The sequence below is a fragment of the Chenopodium quinoa genome, unplaced genomic scaffold, assembly GCF_001683475.1.
Source record: "Chenopodium quinoa cultivar QQ74 unplaced genomic scaffold, ASM168347v1, whole genome shotgun sequence".
NCBI classification, from domain to species: Eukaryota; Viridiplantae; Streptophyta; class Magnoliopsida; order Caryophyllales; family Amaranthaceae; genus Chenopodium; species Chenopodium quinoa.
In genome coordinates, this window is record NW_018743920.1 from 4,053,543 (window position 1) to 4,074,295 (window position 20,753).

At 34.2% G+C, this 20,753-nt stretch overlaps 3 protein-coding genes across 3 annotated transcripts; 2 read left to right on the forward strand and 1 right to left on the reverse strand.

The window, feature by feature from the left end:
• Positions 1–1,225: 1,225 nt before the first annotated feature.
• On the reverse strand, positions 1,226–7,824 carry LOC110688020 (pumilio homolog 23-like). The gene is made up of 11 exons (XM_021864684.1): positions 7,509–7,824; positions 6,691–6,974; positions 6,205–6,568; positions 5,598–5,897; positions 5,073–5,240; positions 3,976–4,119; positions 3,650–3,769; positions 3,266–3,451; positions 2,565–2,713; positions 2,133–2,315; positions 1,226–1,778 (listed from the first exon to the last, which is right to left on the reverse strand). Exons 2-11 carry the CDS (start codon positions 6,960–6,962, stop codon positions 1,412–1,414), a joined length of 2,253 nt encoding a protein of 750 aa, XP_021720376.1. The 5' UTR covers positions 6,963–6,974; positions 7,509–7,824; the 3' UTR covers positions 1,226–1,411.
• Positions 7,825–12,192: 4,368 nt separating this feature from the next.
• LOC110688021 (pectinesterase-like) lies at positions 12,193–16,006 on the forward strand. Its single transcript, XM_021864685.1, has 2 exons — positions 12,193–13,440; positions 15,112–16,006. Exons 1-2 carry the CDS (start codon positions 12,378–12,380, stop codon positions 15,801–15,803), a joined length of 1,755 nt encoding a protein of 584 aa, XP_021720377.1. The 5' UTR covers positions 12,193–12,377; the 3' UTR covers positions 15,804–16,006.
• A 606-nt stretch (positions 16,007–16,612) lies between these two features.
• Positions 16,613–20,078, forward strand: LOC110688022 (pectinesterase 3-like). Its single transcript, XM_021864687.1, has 2 exons — positions 16,613–17,672; positions 18,857–20,078. The coding sequence occupies exons 1-2, from the start codon at positions 16,613–16,615 to the stop codon at positions 19,534–19,536; spliced, it is 1,740 nt and encodes a 579-aa protein (XP_021720379.1). The 3' UTR covers positions 19,537–20,078.
• The last annotated feature ends 675 nt before the right edge of the window (positions 20,079–20,753 follow it).

The following is a 20,753-nucleotide window of genomic DNA, read 5'->3' on the forward strand; positions in this document are numbered from 1 at the left end:
ATAGTAGATGACTAGATGAGGCACTAATTAACAAATGCAAGTTATAAGAAATGAGACAACAATAAAAGTGTCTTTGACAAAAATGCTAACATCGTTCGTTAAGACAGCTGTATGATTGAGAAGTACAAGGAGTAACCGAGTAATATGTATGCAGTATTCTGATTCTGATTTCTGATAACTTAGCAAAATAAAATAACCTAAGATTATCAGAAAAGAAAAAGAAGCATGCATTAGTTTATCACCCTTTTATAACTTCAAGAAAACTAAACTAACATTATCACGTGATAGATCACATGACTACCTCTGAGATTAATCAGATTATAGTAGTATTTAGTTAGTAGTTAATCCAATGGTCAGACTACAAACATGCATATAGTCAAACAAAGTAGCACATGATCCCACCTTCTTCAGATCCCCAAGAGTATACTAAGATTCTACTATTGGTATTTAACTAAACCTCTAATCACTTCATATGATTTGAGACTGTATCTTTGTTCAACAAACTTGTTACTAAAAAAATGAAAGTCCAATGTAAGACCTTAGTTCTTGTTCTTGTTTTTGCACTGGTGTTGCTGTCGTGGTCGAGTGGGGCGCAAGCGAGGTTACTTGGTGTCTCCTCTCAAACATTGAAACATCTTCGATCCGATATGAAGAAGCCCTTCAAGAAAGTAGACTCGAGTTTTCGAATGATACCTCCGAGTAGATCGAATCCTACTCAGAACAAGTAAAGTCTGGTTTTAATTCTGATCAGGTCTTCAGAAAGAACAGTTGCATGCTTCTTAGTTGTCTCAGATAGTGTGTTTCTTGTTCTGTTTTTTTTGCCAGGTTGAAGCCTACACTTCAAGGATGAAGGATGAAGGTTTCCAATCCATAGTCTATAGTTTTGTAGAGTAGTTTTTTTTTTTTTTTTTTTGGGGGTTTGTAATGGACAGCTTTTAGCTTAGTGTATATGATGAGCTTTTCTTATATCTCTAAGAACAAATTTTCCTGATATAATATAGTGAAATACCACAATTTTGCTGTCTCAAATCTCTTATGCTGTTGATATCATTTTCTGAAGATGTTAAATTATACTCTCTCTAAGTTCCATCCCAATTGTATACATTAACAAATGCTTCATGACGCGAATACTAAGAAGGCAAAAAATTGTAGAAAGAAAATGTGGGCATGAGTTCCAGATTTACAGAAGAAAGTTACTAGGATAAGAGTGTATGCAATGTAAATATGATGGTAGAATTCTCAAAGCCAAGATCAATAATTTAATTCATAAAACTTTCCAATGTCAAAATTTCCTAGATATTATTGTTACACAGAAAAAGGGAATTGTTACAAAGATAATTTTCTATGAAAACAATTACAATACAGAGCAACAAAATTTTAAGCAGATATAGCTGTTACAGCATCTGCAAGTTCAGGATTTGAGCTTCTTCCGAGAAGACTTTGACAGGTCATCTTTCTGGCGATGCTTACGCTTTTTCTTGTCAGCAGCCGGTTTCTGTTCAACATCATTATCAGCCTGTTCTTTACCGGATTTTTTCTGTTTTTTATGCTTCTTTGAAGAATCTGAGCTTGTGAATGATGCCAAGACAGTGTCAATCTCTTGCCTCATCTTCTTTATATTCGTTTGCTGGGTTGCTTTCTTAGAAAGATCGGCAGTAGGAGGATTCTTTTTTTCCCAGGAGACACTTTCTGCATCAACAAATTCGGCTAAAAAGTCCTTGTAAACTGTGAGTTTAGACTTCTGTCTAGATCTCCATTGTTCGGGTTGTCTTGAGAAACTGGACAGGAGATGATAATAAAAAAATTCAAAAATAGGTAGAAAGCATTGGTCTTAAAAAAAATCTCGTAAATGCTTGAGTTAAAGCTTAATCTTGAATTCAAAATATCTAAACCCAGATGGTCCAGCATGCTTAATCAAAATCTCTATGCAATTCAACGATGAGGATCACAACAAGCTACTTAGCTACATATTAACGCATCCAATTTTGACTTAAGAAACTTAAGCTGATCATATAAATTGCAGCAACTGACTTTCCACTGCCACATATTTAAACCCTTTTTCATAATTATGCTCCTTGATCAACCTAACATAATACTGCTCAAAGAATGAGAGAAGAGCTAAGCAAGCTTACCCATCGACATCAAGATTCCTCAGGAGAAGAGGACCCTGCCTTGTCCTAGAAAGTTCTTTCTGAACACCAAGCATATCAGAAACTATCACTTCTCTTAATGGAACATCACTAGCATTGAAGCACTTTTCAACAGTGAAAGAGCCCGATGGATGCAATGCAAGCTCTCCAAAATGACCCTTCAACCTTCATAACATATACAGAAATAATTTGCTAATCAGAAAACTGGCTGCCTGAAAAAAAGACAAAATGCTAACTCTCTCCTATACACTTTGTTACTCAGTCTTCTATAGTTTCTCTTTTGTCACAGCATAGAAATAGATAAAGATAAACAGAGAGCTTCTTTATCATATTTTATCAATTATAGAATGCAACGCTGGGGAACAAGTGGAAAGCAAAACTTTAATTGAATAGAAAATAGGGCCAAGATTGTACTTGCTAATCAACTTCTTCTTCTGTTTTTCAGGAGCTTTTGAACCCAGAAACGCTTCAATAACACGTGCTCCTGCAGAATCCTTCAAAGCTTCCAGGACATGAGAGCTGTCCATTGATGTGATGCTTGTGATGTAAGGTTGTATACAGTCCTGCAATAAACAAGCTATACTGATTCAAGAACTACACATACGAATTTCAGCTATGAAGGATAAAAGATTTCTTCCAAGTACTATGAAGACATAGCAATAATAATTTTTTTTAAATCTGAAGGTTATTAGCAATAAAAGGTGAAGTTATAGATGATCATTATATTTGCTATATTACTACTCAATTTATGCTTGCCATAATTAACCCAGGAGGAGAGGGGGGGGGGGGGGAGGGGGAGGATCTCATAGGCTTTCTGCACATAGCCTCACTAATATATCTATACATTATAGAGATAATGAATGTGAATCTAGACCTCCTGAGTCCTACTTTTGCTAGCTTAAAGCTTAATACTGTGCTGCAGTTGATGTTTTTCTTGTTTGGGAAACATTGCAAGAGATTCTTGAATCTTTCTGAAAAGATATACAAAGTACATATAATGCAAGCATGAGAGAAGCATTTTCATCTAACATGCACTTTTTATTTTCTCCAGATACATAAATGGCTGTATGAAGGAAAAAAAAAAAAAAAAAAAAAAAAAGCAGGAGGCCACATACACTTGGATACTTAAATAGTGATTGCAGAATCAGAGAGCCCATAACATGTACTCTACAGCCACTTGTCCAGCTCCAGTTTGCTTTATCCTTGGAGAATAAGTAATTATCAAGTAATAGTAATCGAGGTACAATGCAATTCGGATCCTCGTTAGCTATGATTACAGCAGCTGCAAGCTCCTTAGAGCACTGTCAGTCAAACAAAAAAAAATAACTACAATCAAATCTACTGAAGCGTAAATAAATTTTACAGGAAGGAAAACCAAAATATATTATTAGTGCGCTGCTTAGACATAGAGGAAATTGACATCATCATTGCTGCAGCTTGCTATAAAGCTACTGCAGCACAACATAAGATACACGAGAGGCGCTCTCTGAAGTTTGTACCTTGTGTTCACAAGCATGGTGTCTCTGACTTGCTGCAATCAAAGATGCAACAACGCCTGCTCTTCCCATTTTCAGGAGATCCCTCATTCTGGGTCCAAGCTCCTCACATATTGCACCTACCTAGAGGATAACATGAATGGATTACGCAACGTATACAACAAGAATTGCTACAAGATTTGGCATATGTTTGATTGACTCAAGACACAAAATGACAAGATATAATTATCTGTCAAAAAGTAGAGGATAAGATTTTTAACATTGATGCTCAAGCATTTTATGCAGCACTATTGTAACCAATATTCCATGTGCAATAGAAAGTGACATACTTGATCTTGGTTTCTTGCATAAGATATTAAGGCTTGCACAGCAAAGTTGGCATAGTGATGGCATGAAATATCATACAACGAACCCTTGAAGATTTTCATGAATATCTCATCATACAGAGTATCTGGAGCCACTTCCAATATGACCTGCAAAGTATGGCAGCTTTTTCAATTAAAAAAGGAAAAGGATGAAGGGAGAAATAAAATACACCCAGAGATAATATGTTTAAATCCTTCCATCTACCACCTACAATAAACCACACCTTTGCCTCCTAAAGAAGCCCGAAACAGTGAAACACTATTGGATTCTTTGACTCAATTTCTTCAATATATCTTATGAGCTTGGCTTAAACTGAACTGGTAATTTCTGATATAACCACTGAGGCGTAAACTGAACTGGTAATTTCTGATATAACCACTGACATGAAAATATGTAGCAAGCTACACAACAAGACAACATAGGCCAGGTTGCTAAATCCTTTGATGAATATAACTGTATCCAGCAGTGACAAAATGGGTACATTGCCATATATTGGGAAGAGGAAGAGTATATAAAGGAAAAAGGAAAGAGGATGAAGAGAGTATACAGGAAACACTAAAATGAAGTAAGAATTTCTTGATTTTGTACCTTTATAAATTACATTAAACTGAAAGTCTACTACAACTTACTGAAACAAAACCAAACAGGTAAAATCAGTTTCTACTCCCAAGCATGGGTGTATAAGAGGGCAAACTAGGTGGCACCTTCTTATAGCAGATTTTTCAGTTATTTATCCAGATTACTCAACGAATCTTAACTAAAATTTAGTAACATTGCGAGTCACAAAGGATAACCAAGTCATTATAGTGGGTCTCTATCAAATAAGAAGAGTGGCATTTTTATCTTTATTCATCTGTTTACCTTCTAATTTCTAAAATTCAGATAAAGCTCAACATTTCAGACAGTCACAAACTCACAATTCTTGAGTGATCCAGGAAGGAAAACAACTTTTAATCAGAATTGGATCCTATTAAAATCAAAATTAATTACAGTGGTAATTTGAAGCAGAAATTACTGTTCATGAACAAAAATCAAATAATTTTCATACATAAAATCCTACCTCCATTAAATGGCTAAATGCACTTTCTTTTACCAAATCTCTGATGTTCTGAACCTCAGTTGTCTCTATGAAGTAACTTTGATCTGCATTCTCCACATTGCAGCCCATAATAACAGGAATGATACGGAGGAGCTCTTGCTCTTGTCCTGCCAACAACTTCAGAGCTGTCTGCACGGTACAGAATCCACAGAATTATGGAAAGTAGACAAGTATTAAAGTTATAGAGTTGTAACTAGATAACTCAAACAGAATCCTTGGCTATACAAATTTGAACAGACAGGTGACAAGCAGCCAACAATTGAAGCTGTATAAAGTTTCCAGCCTTTTGCATGGAAGAGTCAGCTTTTATTCAGGCTACCTGGCCATCTTTATCAGGTTCCCACATAAAATTCACACCAAATTTAGTTATCCTACATAATGGGACGATTGGATAACAAGATTACAAGAGCAAGAGGCCAAGAGAAATGAAAAAATATGGAATAACTAGAACTTCAGATTATAATGCCCAAGGCTCTTGGAACATACCTGCAGAACCAAACTGCTATACTGGTCCACTTGTAGGGCCGCAATATCCGTTGGGTTACACTTTAACATTTCAGACACAACAAACTCAAGTAAATCTGGAAACCCTTGATGGACAATCAGTGTCTCATTCTTGTGCTCTTTATCAGAATAAAGATTCAACCTTCTAGATAAAACTGTAGATGATTTAGCAGAATGGAACTCTGAATCCAATGGTACTCCTTTGCATAAACATAGAAGACTTCGGATCACATGAGATCCATGACAGTTGCACATAACAACTACAGGTTTTCGGACTATTTCCTGGCAAGTAAAAAGTAGAATGATGCCTGTCAGTCAAAAGAGAAATAAATGCTAACAAAAAAAATTCCAAGACAAGTATTTAAGCTACTACCTAGGAACAATTAACTATGCACTACAAGATCTACTTTGCATCGATAGCAACCATGTTAACTCGCACCATAACAAATCTAGAGAGCATATCAGCAAGAGAAAGAAGTATCATCAAGAAAAGGCAATAAAAAATAATAGCAAATGACAAAACTAGAAAATCCTTTTTGTTCAACATAAGAGTAGAAATAAGGAGAAGGATAAAAGAAATAAATGATACCTGGCATAGCAAGGTTAAAGTATCTTTGATTAGATTGTAGAAGTCTTCATCTTGGAGATGACTAGATAGAGAATTGAGAGCCGTTTCTGCAACATGAGAGCCACACCTATCTATAGCAATCCGACCAAAATCCTTCGCACAACTACGGAGAAAACCACAAAGGTGGTCAGCGTCACAGCCATCCAACAATGTTTGCATTGTGTGGCTGATAATATGGTCAGTCGCAAGTTCCATTTCTTTCCCTCTGCTTTCCTCCAAAGCATTACCACATACGACAGAACGCTCCTCCAACTCTACTTCACCGCTTTCTAGTACATTCGCAATCTCAGAAAAGTATTTCACCGTTTCAGCATCTATCTGCTTCCTATGAGTATATTAGACTCATGTTAGCATTTCAGTAAGCACTCAAACACCAAACAAAATGGCAACAAGATATCAAACACACTATCATCTTAAAGGGTGAAAAAGTAAAAACAGAACAGACACCTGATATATGAAGTCTCAGCATCCTCCGAAAAATCTTGCTTCTTTTGATATTTCTGATCTTTAAAAGCCCCATCAGATTCACTTCCATGGGAACCTTTAGATTGGTAACTCCCATCAGAATTTCCTCGTTTCCCATCTGCCTTTCTCCGCATACTTCTACTTCTTCCCTGCCTAACAATGCCAACGTCTTCTCCAAACAATCGACAAGTATCAGCAACAGTATGACCCTTCGTCCTTCTAAGAGGTAATGCTTTTGAACCAACAGCAACCATAAGAACCCAAAGCTGCCACAGAACCATAATCAACAATAAGCACTTTAGCAAACTGACAGACAATAAGAAGTGTTCAACAATACAATAACCCCGGTTTCGGCGCATAAATTGTTTTAAGTTCTTTTAATTTAACTCTTGTTATCAATTGCACACAAATTTAATGACTTGGGAAGCCTGCAACTATACCTAAGTACCACCACACTTCTAACCATATTTCTTAATCATTTGAGCATTTTGGCGAGACAATAATCATTCGGCTCGGCTCATATGCTCAATTAGGCTCGAAAATGCAACACATTAGCAACCAAATATGACTCAATCAACAAATTAGTATCAAAATATCACATAAATTCCTTCTCGTTTAAGACTATCAACGTAAAATGCACATAACAACGTTCTAGCAATTAAATTAACAACTTCAGCAATAATAATAAAATCTTAGCCCTAAATTGACTATACTGAAAATTAAATTAACGATATTGTGAAATTAAACCATATATTGAGAGGTTAATATTCGATGGTTTAAAGGAAGAATAAACATCATACCTCAGAAGTTGCTTCAATGAAGGAGAGAAAGCTCAGAGGCCGCTTCAATTGCGAATTCAGAGTACGTTTCAGTGGAAAAGAGAGAGAAGTGCAGCGCAAGTGAAATGCTCCAAGAGGGCAAAATGGAAAGAAGGTTAATGAAACGAGCAGGGGTGCTAATCGAAAAGCCGAGCCCAAATTATGGTCAGCTCGGTCTTGTTCCTTTAAGTTTATTCGAATTTGAACCGAGCTTGAAACTTTGCAAACTTTTATTATTACTCTGTATTCTTAGATTACTAGTCTTTTTTAAAAAAAACCTTAGATTACTTGTCTTCTTTATTTTTTATTATTATTTTTTTAACTTTGCTTTGAGTTTATATTTTTTGTAATGAAATGGAAAATTTGTCAATTATTACCACGCATTAATGTTATTTTGAAAATTACTACCGTGAATTAAAAAACTTGTGACTTACTACCGTAAATAGTTTTAAAAATTTTATTTTACTACTAGCCTCCACTTAAGACCATTTATGACGTCACTTTAAACATTAACTCACGTATAACCCTTAGTTAAGCTTTTAAATGTCCCAAAAAAAAAAAAAAAAACCCTACCCATGGTTAAACCCCCCTTAACCCAACCCATTTTTCTCTCTCTTTCTTCTACACTTTGACTTCAAATCACTTATCTGATAGTTTAATTCAAAGAAAAATATAAAAGCCCTATGTTAATCAACCCAACTCGTAGTCCATAAATTCTAAATTGCAAAATCCCTAAAATTCAAAAAACCCTAGAATCGAAAACAGTTTTAGATTAATTTTTAAAAAGCAAATTAAACGTTTACCCGGAGCAAATAGAGGATAGATGGGTCAGTGTGAATTTAGAGCATCAAGCTTGGGGGACTTTACAAATGGTGAAGAGAGAGATCGATGAGGGAGAAAGAAAGGAAAGGGGGTTTTAGTTAAGTTAGTTGGGGGGGGGGGGTAACTATGGGTTAGGGGGAATTTATTTTTCTTTTTTTTTAGTAGTTTAAAAGCTTAACCAAGGGTTAAACGTGAGTTAAGGATCTAAGTGACGTCATAAATGGTCTTTAGTAGACCCTGGTAGTAAAATAAAATTTTTAAAACTATTTACGGTAGTAAGTCACAAGTTTTTTAATTCGCGGTAGTAATTTTCAAAATGATATTAATACGCGGTAGTAATTGGCAAATTTTCCTAATGAAATACAACTTATTATTATGTGATATTTAGGATAAATATATTTATGTTGATATACAATTTTTTTTTTTTTTATGGGAAAGACTAATCAAGCTTATTCACGAACTTTTCGAACCGAGATTGGCATAACCCAGCTCGGTTCGTGAAGTTTAAGGTCTTGAACCAAACTCAAACCCAAGCCGAGCCACCACAAATCGAGCATTGACCGAACTTTAACGAAGTCGAGCTCAAAATTTTCACGAATAGATCAGGCTCATTATTACCCATACGAGTACTCCGTAAAATGTCAAATTTTAATAATACTCCGTATTTTAATACTTCATACTATCTTACGAGGAAGTTCAGGTTAATCTATATGATAAATAAAAATCGTTTATCACATGACATTTTGGTAAATAAATCAATAACTTCATCCAGTCATCATCACTATGGGGCCCATTTTTAAAATAAAAGTTATTGATTTTTTAATAAAAATGTCGTGTGATAAACAAAAATTGTTGATATGTGACATCAACTTTCCGATAAATTAATTGTAGAACTTATGTTCACACGTGCCAATATGCGTGTCAGCCCACAAAAGGATAAGCTTCTCGTAACCCAATCCAACCTAAACCAAAAGTCCAAAACCCTTACTAAAAGTCTAAAACCCATTGAAAACCACTCTCTAAGCAATTTTTTATTCTTTTATTTTTTTTTATTTTTTTTTTTGAGGAAAAACTCTCTAAGCAAAATTGAGCAACAATTAACATAAATTCTATTTAATGTATACTAGAAAATTTGCAAATTTAAATTGAAGATGTTGAAAACAATGGAAAACGATCAACATGAAAATGGTGATTTCGAAGGAGATGAACACAAAGAGGTTAACGATGATCTTCAATCGAGTGCGATTTCTACTATTAACCTATGGTAATAACAAATTAATAACAATGCTTTGATCTTGTAAGGAAGGCAGTTAATAGAAAAAATGTTTCTTCATTGGTTGATATATTAGTACTTCTCACCAACAATTGGTCTACTCATGTACAATGCAAATTATTACTCCATTCTTTTCAAATTAGATGACACGTTTCTTTTACACGTTTATCGATGTATAAATTTATCACTAAATAGTTCTAATTATCAATAAGTAAAATTTATAAAAAGTTGATACATTAAAAATACACATTTAGAGTATTTTAACAAAATCTCACATGACTATACATTTTTTATCTATAAATTACAAAAACTAGTTAAACTAGTATTTGTAAATAGTGTCAAAAGTCAAAACGTGTCATCTAATTTTGAACAATATACAAAAACAAAAAACCTTTATGGGAAAAACTCTACTACTGAAATGCAGTGTAAATAATGTTGAGTTAGTTAATAATTATTTGAATTAGCTAGTAATGTTGAGTAAGTTGATAATTATTTGAAGATAGACTTTGTTGATGATAAAAAAGATATGATTTCCAGGCATGGAAGGGATGAAGATCAAATGAAGTATGAAGTTAGAAAAACTTTAGGTAGTAAATAGAACACAACCTTATTTTTTCCATATCTTTCTAATTAATTTTCTTGAGTTATTCCAAAATTTTATGCTTTAGGAAAAGAAAAAGGCATGCTTTGATTCATAAATTAATTAAAAACGTGATTTGTTTCAAGTTGCTTTAATTTAGGTTGTCGGTTCCCAACTTTTTACTCTAATATTTGTACGATAAATGCTTTTCGACTAAAATAAGTTTTTAGTGGAGGAGGTAAAGCAAAAATACTCCTTATTGGTTGTCCACAAGAGATTTTGTTGGATTATATCCTAACAGTTAAGTTTATATTTTTTACTTTTAACATTTCTGATTTTTGATCGTTAAATTCTAGCTACATTAATAACGAACATGCATATATATATATATATATATATATATATATATATATATATATATATATAAAGGTACCAACGCAACTAAACTAATCCCTGGTTCGTAGAGTCGTATGTACCATGCACATGGTACATATGTTTCATTAAAAAAAAAACGGAAAGAACATATTATAGAAATGTAATCAACATAAGTTACAGTGAAAAGAACATAGTATTAAAATGTAATGAACATATACTTAGAATGAAAAGAAAATACTTTTAAATAATGTTCTTTATCAGAATAAATACATCATGTACTTTACATTTGTTTATAATGTACATTTAACTATTAATACTATGTTCTTTTTATATATCAAATAATAATCTTTATTAAATATATTGATAAATTATTGTAAATGTCCATGTTCTTTGATTGTCAGTGTAATTTGCTTTTATTTGTGACATAATGTTCATTGCTCATTGGATTGTGAAATGTTCTTTAGATTTTGTCTTTAGATTATGGTGGGTAAATATATATAATGTTCATTACATAATATTATCATGTTCTTTATTAATATTACGGATGTTGTTTAGATATGCAAAAAGAATATAAAGCTGGATGTTTTTTACAAAACAACTATATGTTATTTACAAAACAGCTAAATGTTCTTTCCGCTTTTTTTTTTTAAAAAAAATAAATAAATAAAAGGTTGATGTACCAAGCTTGGTACATACGCCTCTACCATAAAAATTTCACAACTAAACTGTCAAGCCATGCAGGCATGCATTAACGTGTCGAATATGGATTAGAATTATGATTGTAGCGAGATGTTGTTATTAGTTCATTACGGACTATAAAACTTAGGTTGTGTTTGGTGAATAGCTTAAAGCTGAAAACTGAAACTGATTGTGTTAGCTGATTTTGACTGGCTGAATGTATTAATTGAATCAACTAACTTATTTTATTAGCTGATTGTATAACAATGTTTGGTAAATAGTTGATAACTTAAAGTTGTTTGAGTATGTGAAATGACCAATAAGCTAATTGTGGGGTAGATAGTTTAGGTAGGATTTTAAATTAAATGGGGGTATAAATGTCTTTTCACCATAAATGAATGAACTAGCTAATTGAAAAAGCTCCTAAAAAGAATTTATCTAGTGAAATAAGCTGTTTGAATAAGCTTCCCACTAAACAACTTAAATTAGCTTATTTAATAGTCAATAAGCTCATATTAGTCAAATAAGCTAATTTTACTCAAATAAACTGTTTATCAAACATAGCCTTAGTATAACTAATATTTTTTTTAGGAAACTTAGTATACAAGTAATATTAGAATTAATAACATTAGTACTTCGTAATTCGTATGTATAACTTAATTATTTTATTGTAGGCCCGCCCTAAGTGAAGTTGCTTGACCATGATTGATTCCTAAGAAGCAAAAGCAGTTTCTGTTTTTACTAAGGCCTAAGGGGCTAAATTAATAAAATTTGAACGTGCATTATGTTTAAATTCATTTGCAGTTTCAATGCGTTTATTTTGCGGTATTATTTGTTAAACTTAAAAAATTCTGTTGTTGTAAATTAAAAAAAAAAACGGAGCTATAATATATTAAAATAATTATCATATTACGGATAAAGTATCTAATTGCACAATTATTGATCCAAAGATGTTGAGCATCTTATGTCAATATTACTTTTGAAAATAAAGTACATTAAACGACCTTAACATTCCAATATATATCTCCACTTCTATGCCTCTTACAATTCAATTCCCATCAAAACAATCACAACCTTCTTATCCTTTCTCATCAAACATTCAAGCTAGAGAAAAGTCATAATCATGAAACAATTATCTGAAAAATACAAGAAACTACTCTTGATAGGCCTTCTTTCTTCCCTCGTACTCATAGCCACCACTGTCGGTGTCGGCATTGGAGTAAGATCATCTCACCAAAGAGACAATAACAACCCTAGACTCTCCCCCGAAACACACTTGGTTCTTAAATCCTCGTGTAGTAGTACTCGATACCCCGACCTTTGCTACTCGGCCATTGCCTCCGCTCCTTCCACCACCACTACAAAAATATCTACTCAAAAGGATGTCATTGCTGCCTCCTTAAACCTCACTACTCGGGCTGTGGAGCACAACTACTTCACAGTCGAGAACCTCATCACGACACGTAAGAATCTTACGGTTCGTGAGAGGAATGCCCTACACGACTGTCTGGTTTCTATTGATGAAACCCTGGACGAGCTCAGGATGACCTTACAGGACCTCCTGAACTACCAGCATAATGACAATAACAATAATAAAGGCGGTAAGTCCTTAAAAAACTACGCGGATGATATGAAGACACTCATATCATCTGCCATCACCGATCAAGAGACGTGCCTAGACGGATTCTCCCATAATGACGCCGATAGGCACGTGAGGGAAACGCTCCAAAGCGGGCAAGTCCACGTAGAAAAAATGTGTAGCAACTCCTTAGCCATGATCAAGAACATGACCGACACTGATATGGCTGCCGCGACAACCACTAAGAAGAACTCGAGGCAGCTTTATGCTAATAACGATCTTGGTCATCAAGTATTCGGTTGGCCACATTGGATGTCAAGTGTGGATAAAAGGATCCTCCAAGAGGGTCCTACAAAGGTGGATGCCTTGGTGGCGGCTGATGGGAGTGGTGATCACCGGACAATAGCCGAGGCCGTGGCGGCTGCCCCGGTAAAGAGCAAGAAGAGGTATGTGATTAGGATCAAAGCAGGAGTGTATCATGAAATTGTGGATGTTGGTAAGAAGAAGACAAATCTTATGTTTATTGGAGAAGGAAGAACTAATACTATTATTACTGAAAAGAAGAATGTAATTGATGGCAGCACCACGTACGATTCTGCTACAGTTGGTAAGCACATAAAACTATATACTCCATACTCCATACATCGTCCCCATGTTATATTTTGCAATTTGCATGGCAAAAAGAAGAATATTACGGAGTATGTTTTTTCTTTTCTACTTTTTTTTCTTACTTTTATTTATTTATTATTATTTTTTTAACTTAAAAAGAATATAATAATTTGCATAAAAAAAGGGAATGTCATTTACTTTAACTTTAGTAAGGAATAATAGTCATTTACATTGGTGGCATGTATACAATGATTTAGTAAGAAGTAATCCCTCTGTTCTTAAATACTTGTTTCATTTTTTCATGCGCGGAGTTTTAGGAGAAATTGAAGAAAGTAATAAAATAGGGAGGTAGTGGGGTAGGTGAAGAATAAAAAATTATAAAAAGCAAAAGTAGTTGAGAGAACTGGAGGAGAAATAATATGAAATTAATAAAATATAATTTATGTTAAGTCTACTAGGTAAAAGAAATGAATTAAATATTGTAAAGGCTTTCCAAATAAGGAAATTGAGCAAGTATTTAATAACGGCCGGAAATAGAAAGTGGAGCAAGCATTTTAAAACGGAAGGAATACATTATTAGAGCAAAATTTTAGATGGTTGTTTTATGACATTTTACAAAGGAAAATCTTGACAACTAAAATAAAATGGATGCTAAGTATCGATAATCATAGGTATTTTTTCAATCACAATATTAATTTGGACGTATATACATACTATTCAATTATTCATACACTACCAATTTAATTACATTACTATGCTCACTATTTTTTATGATTTATAAGTGAAGTAATGTTTATGTGAGGTCCTATTATATTCGTCTTGACACATACATGCATAATTTTGTAATATATTTTTTATAATGCAATTAATTAAAAAATAATGGAGAAAACACTTTAATAGTTTAGTACAGGTTGATTCACTAGGATAATGAGTCATTACCGTGCACTATTAATGGCTTTATTTTAATTTCAATTTTATGATTAACGATGTTTTGAATAGGCTATTTCAATCCATTTAGCTTGAATATGACACATGCATATGTTAATTGTAATTTACATCTTGGCTTTTCCTTTTCTCTCTCTTTCTTATAATCAATTTTCGGTTGAATAGTATATAAATGGACTAAACTATTATTCAATATAATGTTTGTACAACGGCGAATTAATTTGGCATCTATTATTGTTGAAATTAATTTAAAGTACGTATCACAACTCATAAAGTCACAAATCACATCACAATAATAATGCATATGGTATAATCTTTTCATCTTTCTGTCTATAATAATAATCTAAACATCAAGAAAAGTAGTAGAATTAACCTTGAAAAATCATTTATACTACTATATATTCCCTTTCATATTTTACTTATAAAAGAATGAAAGATAATTATCACCCTAGCTTCAAAAAGAGAATCTCATATATAATAAAGTAAGACTCCATTTAATTTATTTCAAAGTGATGATCTTAATTGATTTTCATGTCTTATTAGTCCTTTTCACTACTTTAATAACGTCAAAATAAAATAAAAAAATAAGCTAGTTGACGATGTTAATTAAAATGTATCAATTCGTACCATAAATAAAGTTGCAAATTGAAAAAGGAGCAAACAACATTATGGGTTTGTCCCTATAACTCCTTAGTAATTAACTTGATTGAGCATTGCATTGCAGCGATTAATGGAGAAGGTTTCTTGGCGCGAGACTTGACCTTTCAAAACACCGCCGGTCCATCAAAGCACCAAGCCGTAGCACTTCGCGTAGGAGCAGACCTCGCAGCATTCTACCAATGTGACATCTTAGCATACCAAGATACATTATACGTCCACAAAAGTAGACAATTCTACGTCAAGTGTCTAATTGCTGGCACGGTAGACTTTATATTTGGTAACGCGGCAGTTGTGTTCCAAGACTGTGACATTCATGCACGTAAACCAAATCCGAACCAAAAGAACATGATCACGGCACAATCAAGAACAGACCCTAATCAAAATACCGGGATTGTGATCCAAAAATGTAGAATTGGAGCCACTTCGGATTTACAAGCCACGAAAAATAGCTTTCCGACGTATCTTGGTAGACCATGGAAAGAATACTCTAGGACAATAATCATGCAATCATCTATAAGTGATGTGGTTCATCCAGCAGGGTGGCATGAATGGGAAGGTGAGTTTGCACTTCAAACTTTGCATTATGGAGAGTATAAAAACTCCGGTCCAGGAGCCGACACTTCGAAACGTGTACAATGGAGGGGAGTCAGAGAACTTACTGATGTCGCCGAGGCTCAGCAATACACTCCGGGGAATTTCATTGCAGGAGGAAGTTGGTTAGCCTCCACTTCTTTCCCCTTCTCTCTTGGTCTCTAGTCAACTATTTTACCATTCAATAATTCGATTCGTTGTACTCCGTATTTGTTGTTGTGTTAGATATTGTTGGTTGAATGCAAGGGTTAAGCGCCTACTTGTTAAAGGAGTTGATCATGTCAAATGATGTATTAAACTATTGATGTAATAACAACGAGTAAAACCATTGATTGAATTATTAGATTGCATCTTATATGTTGTTCAAACTTTATCCGATGTTGCAATAGTTAAGCCCTTAAAAAAATGAGAGGGGGGCAATGGATATAAGAGGATCCTCATGTGCTCATTGACATCTAACACGAGTTGGTAATAACATGAAATCCTTACCATCATATTTTCACTACAAGCATAGCTTTGAGGTTATAAAATTACTTGTACAATCGTATGCATATATAAAACACAATAACACTAGGTGTGACATGTTTATCGACATCTAACGCATGAGTTGATAATAACATGAAGTGCTTACTATTATAACTACAAGTATTGCTTTGAGATTATTAAATTATTTGTACAATTGTACGCGCACATATAACACGTCTAATAATAGGCCACAAACAATAGTATGGACAACCCCCAATTTGTTTCCGCGTAAATGCACTTCACTACCCATCCAATTTTCCACTCGGCAACTGTATGTCTGTTTAATGGGCCTATATCTTCTAGCTGTTATCTTTGTATCTACCCGCCAAAAACAGCAAAAACAAAAATCTCTCATTCTTTTCTACTGTCTAGTACTCTACACACTTATAATTTATAATCTAATTCATTCAAATTAAAATCCACAAATCAAAAAAATAAAATAAAATAAAATGGATAGCATAAAATCCTTTAAAGGATATGGTAAGGTAGACGAAGGAGAAGAAGCAGCCTTACAAAAAAAATTAAAAAAACAAATCATAATCATTTCCATTTCCGCCATCATCCTCCTCGCCGTCGTCATCGCCACCGTAGTAGGAGTCTTACTAACCCCCCGAGGCGCGGACCACGGCGATAAGTCACCTCCCTCTCCTTCTCAGTCACTAAAAGCAGTATGCGGCGTGACTCAGTACCCTGACACTTGCTTCACCTCTTTATCACCTCTTGTATCCAACTCCACTTTTAGTAGTCCTACTAGACTCTTCAATCTTTCTCTTCAAGTGGCTAAGCACTCGGTTTCGGAGCTTCGTTTGATCCTTCCGAAGCCCCGAAACGACACCGTATTGGCTAAGGCATTGAAGGATTGTGATGAGTTATTCGAGGATGCTGAGGATCAACTCCGAGAATCATTGGAGTTGACATTGTCGAGTAAGAAAGGGAATGATCTTAGGACGTGGCTTAGTGCTGTATTAACTGACCTTGATACTTGCGTCGAAGGCGTGTCGGAGATCAATGGAACGACGTCGTTAGTGGAGGACTTGAGGTTAAAGATGAAAAACGCTACTGAACTAGTGAGTAATAGTTTGGCTATTGTGAGTAAAGTTGGATCTATTTTGGGTAAGTTTAAAGATAATTATAATAATAAGGTTCCTTTCCATTTAAGGAAACTTCTCCAGAATGATGGGAATAACCAAATGTTTCCTGAGTGGGTGGGGTCCGTCGAGAGACGGTTGTTGTTAGGGGAAGGTGAGGAGAAGGGGGGAGCGGACGCGGTGGTGGCTAAGGACGGGAGTGGACAGTATAAGACGATAACGGAGGCGATAAAGGCGGTGCAGTTGAAGAGTGTGAAGAGGTATGTGATATATGTGAAGGAAGGAGTGTATGAGGAGAATGTAGTGTTGAGTAAACATGTTTGGAATGTGATGATGTATGGTGATGGAATGGATAAGAGTGTTGTTTCTGGTCATTTGAATTTCATTGATGGCACTCCAACCTTCTCTACTGCTACATTTGGTATGTAACATCTAACTCTAATTTTGAGTTGAACTTCTTAATATTGAATATTGATTGCATTTAAAATAGTACATATATACATGATATATTATCACCTAATTGCATATTCGATTAGCATTATCGTTACCAATTTTCAGATTTTGGTTTTGAATTTCATGTGTTTTATGTCAAATGTCAATTTTATTTGATACCAAGAAATCTAGTTAGTCATGAGGGGTATAGATAACGGCAACATGAGGTCTATATATATTACTTGAACCATATACTTTCTAAATTTTCAGTGTTTTGTACAATTTCTTGCTCACAAGGCCGGATAGTACTCTATATAAACTTTAGGTAGACATACGTGAAGTACTCTGTAGATGTTTAATTAACACACTACATACGTTTGCTAGTGTATGTTGATTATGCTAGTAATTTAGTAAACTAATCATAGTTAATTACTTAAAATAAGGACCTTAGTTTAATCTACTTCATTCAGTCAGCTTACTGTAATTGACCATATTTTGGATCATTTATGGATATTTAATAAGTTAGAAGAAAGTTGAAAAGCAAATAGTGTTACGTTAAGTTGGCCGCAATTGAAGGCGAATTAAGCTCTTCTTTTGCTGATCTTAGAGTTTGGATGGAGGAAGTTCCTAGTGATATAAACCTTATTGTAATGGGTGATTTGGACACTTCGCTTTAAGTAATAGTATTGCTTTGATCGGTTTTCCGTAAAAAAAAAAAAAAAAAAAAAAAAAAAAAAAAAATGGCCGCAATTGAAGGCGAGTAAATAATGATTCATAGAATCATAGTATATTACTATATTAGCATTAGTGAATGCCATGTGGTTTGGGTCAGCAACATTATGTCAATTTTTTGGACATTATTATGCAACACTGCAACAACAATTTGAATGACTTCTTTATTTATGGCCGTGGCCCAAACATGTGCCCGTCAATTTACACTAGCCTCGGCAACAGGGTATATCATGAAGGCGGATTTAAAATTATTAAATTGATTGGATGCTAACTAATTAGCAATTAAATGCATCCTCATTACATCTTTCATTTTATATTTTACGTGTAATATTTTTTGCCATGCATCAAACAAGCGGCTGGGCCCCTAGTATAACTCATTCAATGATAAGTAATACTCATTAGCTAAAGACTAATACTTTCTTTAATAATGTTAATGTATAGCTATTGCTGGAAAAGGATTTATTGCCAAGGATATGGCCTTCAAGAATACGGCGGGAGCTGAGAAGCACCAAGCAGTGGCCTTACGGTCTCAGTCGGATCAATCTATCTTCTACCGTTGCTTGTTTGATGGATACCAAGACACCCTCTACACACACTCCTATCGCCAATTCTACCGAGAATGCACCATCACAGGAACCATCGACTTTATATTTGGTAACGCGGCTGTACTGTTTCAATATTGTAAGATCCAGCCTAGGCAACCAATGGCCAAACAATTCAACACCTTAACGGCCCAAGGTAAGAAGGACGTAAACCAAAACACTGGGATCTCAATCCAAAAATGCACCATCTCAGGTTTGGGCCAGGTGACAGCCCCAACTTACTTGGGCCGGCCTTGGCAACAATACTCCACTACTTTGGTCATGCAATCTGTTATTGGGCCTGTTTTACATCCATTGGGCTGGATAGGATGGGTCAATGGAGTTGATCCACCTTCGACGATTTATTATGCTGAATACCAAAATACTGGGCCTGGATCTGATCTAAGCAAGAGGGTTAAATGGGCTGGGTTTAAGCCCGATATTACGGCAGATGAGGCCTCGAAGTTTACAGTGGGCAACTTCATTGATGGGAGTTCTTGGTTAACAAGCACTGATGTAGCCTTCGAGACAACATTGTAAACATGCCATTGTCTCTTATTGTAAAAAAGAGTATATGCCTATATATGTAGTTGGATAACTATTAACAATATTAGAAAACTCATGAAATATTACAAGGAATGAAACATTAAGCTCAACAATCCTAGAATTATTTCCTCCAACCTAAAATAAATGCTCAAGAACAAACTCTATTAAAAAAAAAAAAAAATGCTCAAGAACAAACTCGCAACCTATGTTACATTGAATCAGGTACTAACGTTCAAATGTCCAAATTGGCAAAGTTGTTTTATGATTTTAGTCCAAAATGAAGTGTTGTAGTGTCAAGAACCCAACATGAGTACTTGAGGTACAATGAACAGTAAGAGTAACATATCTTACATTTTTTTTTTATTTTTTTATTTTTAATGGGAGCTTACAACTTCACTATTATACATATACGTCACCAAAATTAACTTATTTGTCACACAACTATATCCATGTAACTTGTTATTATCCAAATTAAAATTTTAACTTTTAGTTAGTTTATGAATCTTTAACCATGTCTAGATGTAACTCATCTAAGGTAAGTGAAAAACTGAATCATTAATATGTGCACAACAATTTCAGGCTTTGACCAATATACAATGCATTGTAAAGCTTTTTCTAACCAATGTAACATTAATCTGATTATACGAATGCAATCCGATTAAAACTAAATAATAGATTGAAAATTAGACTATATGGTTTTTCAAATTTTGTTGCTCATCTCTACTATGTCTTTCAATTTTTAAATTGTAGCATACAAATTATCGTTAAATATATTTGTTTGGACTTTTGGTTCAAAAAAAATTAACAAAGAATTTTTAATAAGGCCCTGTTTGGTTCACCTTATTTATGCTGATCTGATCTGATCTGATCTGAACTTATTTTTTCTGATCTGATCTGATCTGATCTGAACTTATTTTTTCTGATCTGATCTGATTGTCTGATTTGACCAAACTTTGACCTTAAGTGTACGATAATCTATAAGGAAAAAATATATCAAGTGGGATCTTGTTAGATTCGTAATAATGTGTAGTTTATTAATATGTAATTTTCACAATTTTTTTCATTACGAAATTAAGAATATTTAGCGATAAAAAACCGCACATAAAACGATGTTCAGATCTGAACTTATTTTTTCTGATCTGATCTGAACTTATTTTTTCTGAAATAAGTAAAAATAAGGTGAACTAAACAAGGCCTAAGTTTCCAATACC

Coding starts and splice junctions, on each gene's coding strand:
- LOC110688020 (XM_021864684.1), bottom strand. CDS start 6,962: ATGGTTGCTGTTGGTTCAAAAGCATTACCTCTTAGAAGGACGAAGGGT. Junction 4,120..5,072: donor CATTTAGCCATTTAATGGAG/GTAGGATTTTAT, acceptor CATACTTTGCAG/GTCATATTGGAAGTGGCTCC. Junction 2,714..3,265: donor CACTATTTAAGTATCCAAGT/GTATGTGGCCTC, acceptor TGTTTATTGCAG/GACTGTATACAACCTTACAT.
- LOC110688021 (XM_021864685.1), top strand. CDS start 12,378: ATGAAACAATTATCTGAAAAATACAAGAAACTACTCTTGATAGGCCTT. Junction 13,441..15,111: donor GTACGATTCTGCTACAGTTG/GTAAGCACATAA, acceptor ATTGCATTGCAG/CGATTAATGGAGAAGGTTTC.
- LOC110688022 (XM_021864687.1), top strand. CDS start 16,613: ATGGATAGCATAAAATCCTTTAAAGGATATGGTAAGGTAGACGAAGGA. Junction 17,673..18,856: donor CTTCTCTACTGCTACATTTG/GTATGTAACATC, acceptor GTTAATGTATAG/CTATTGCTGGAAAAGGATTT.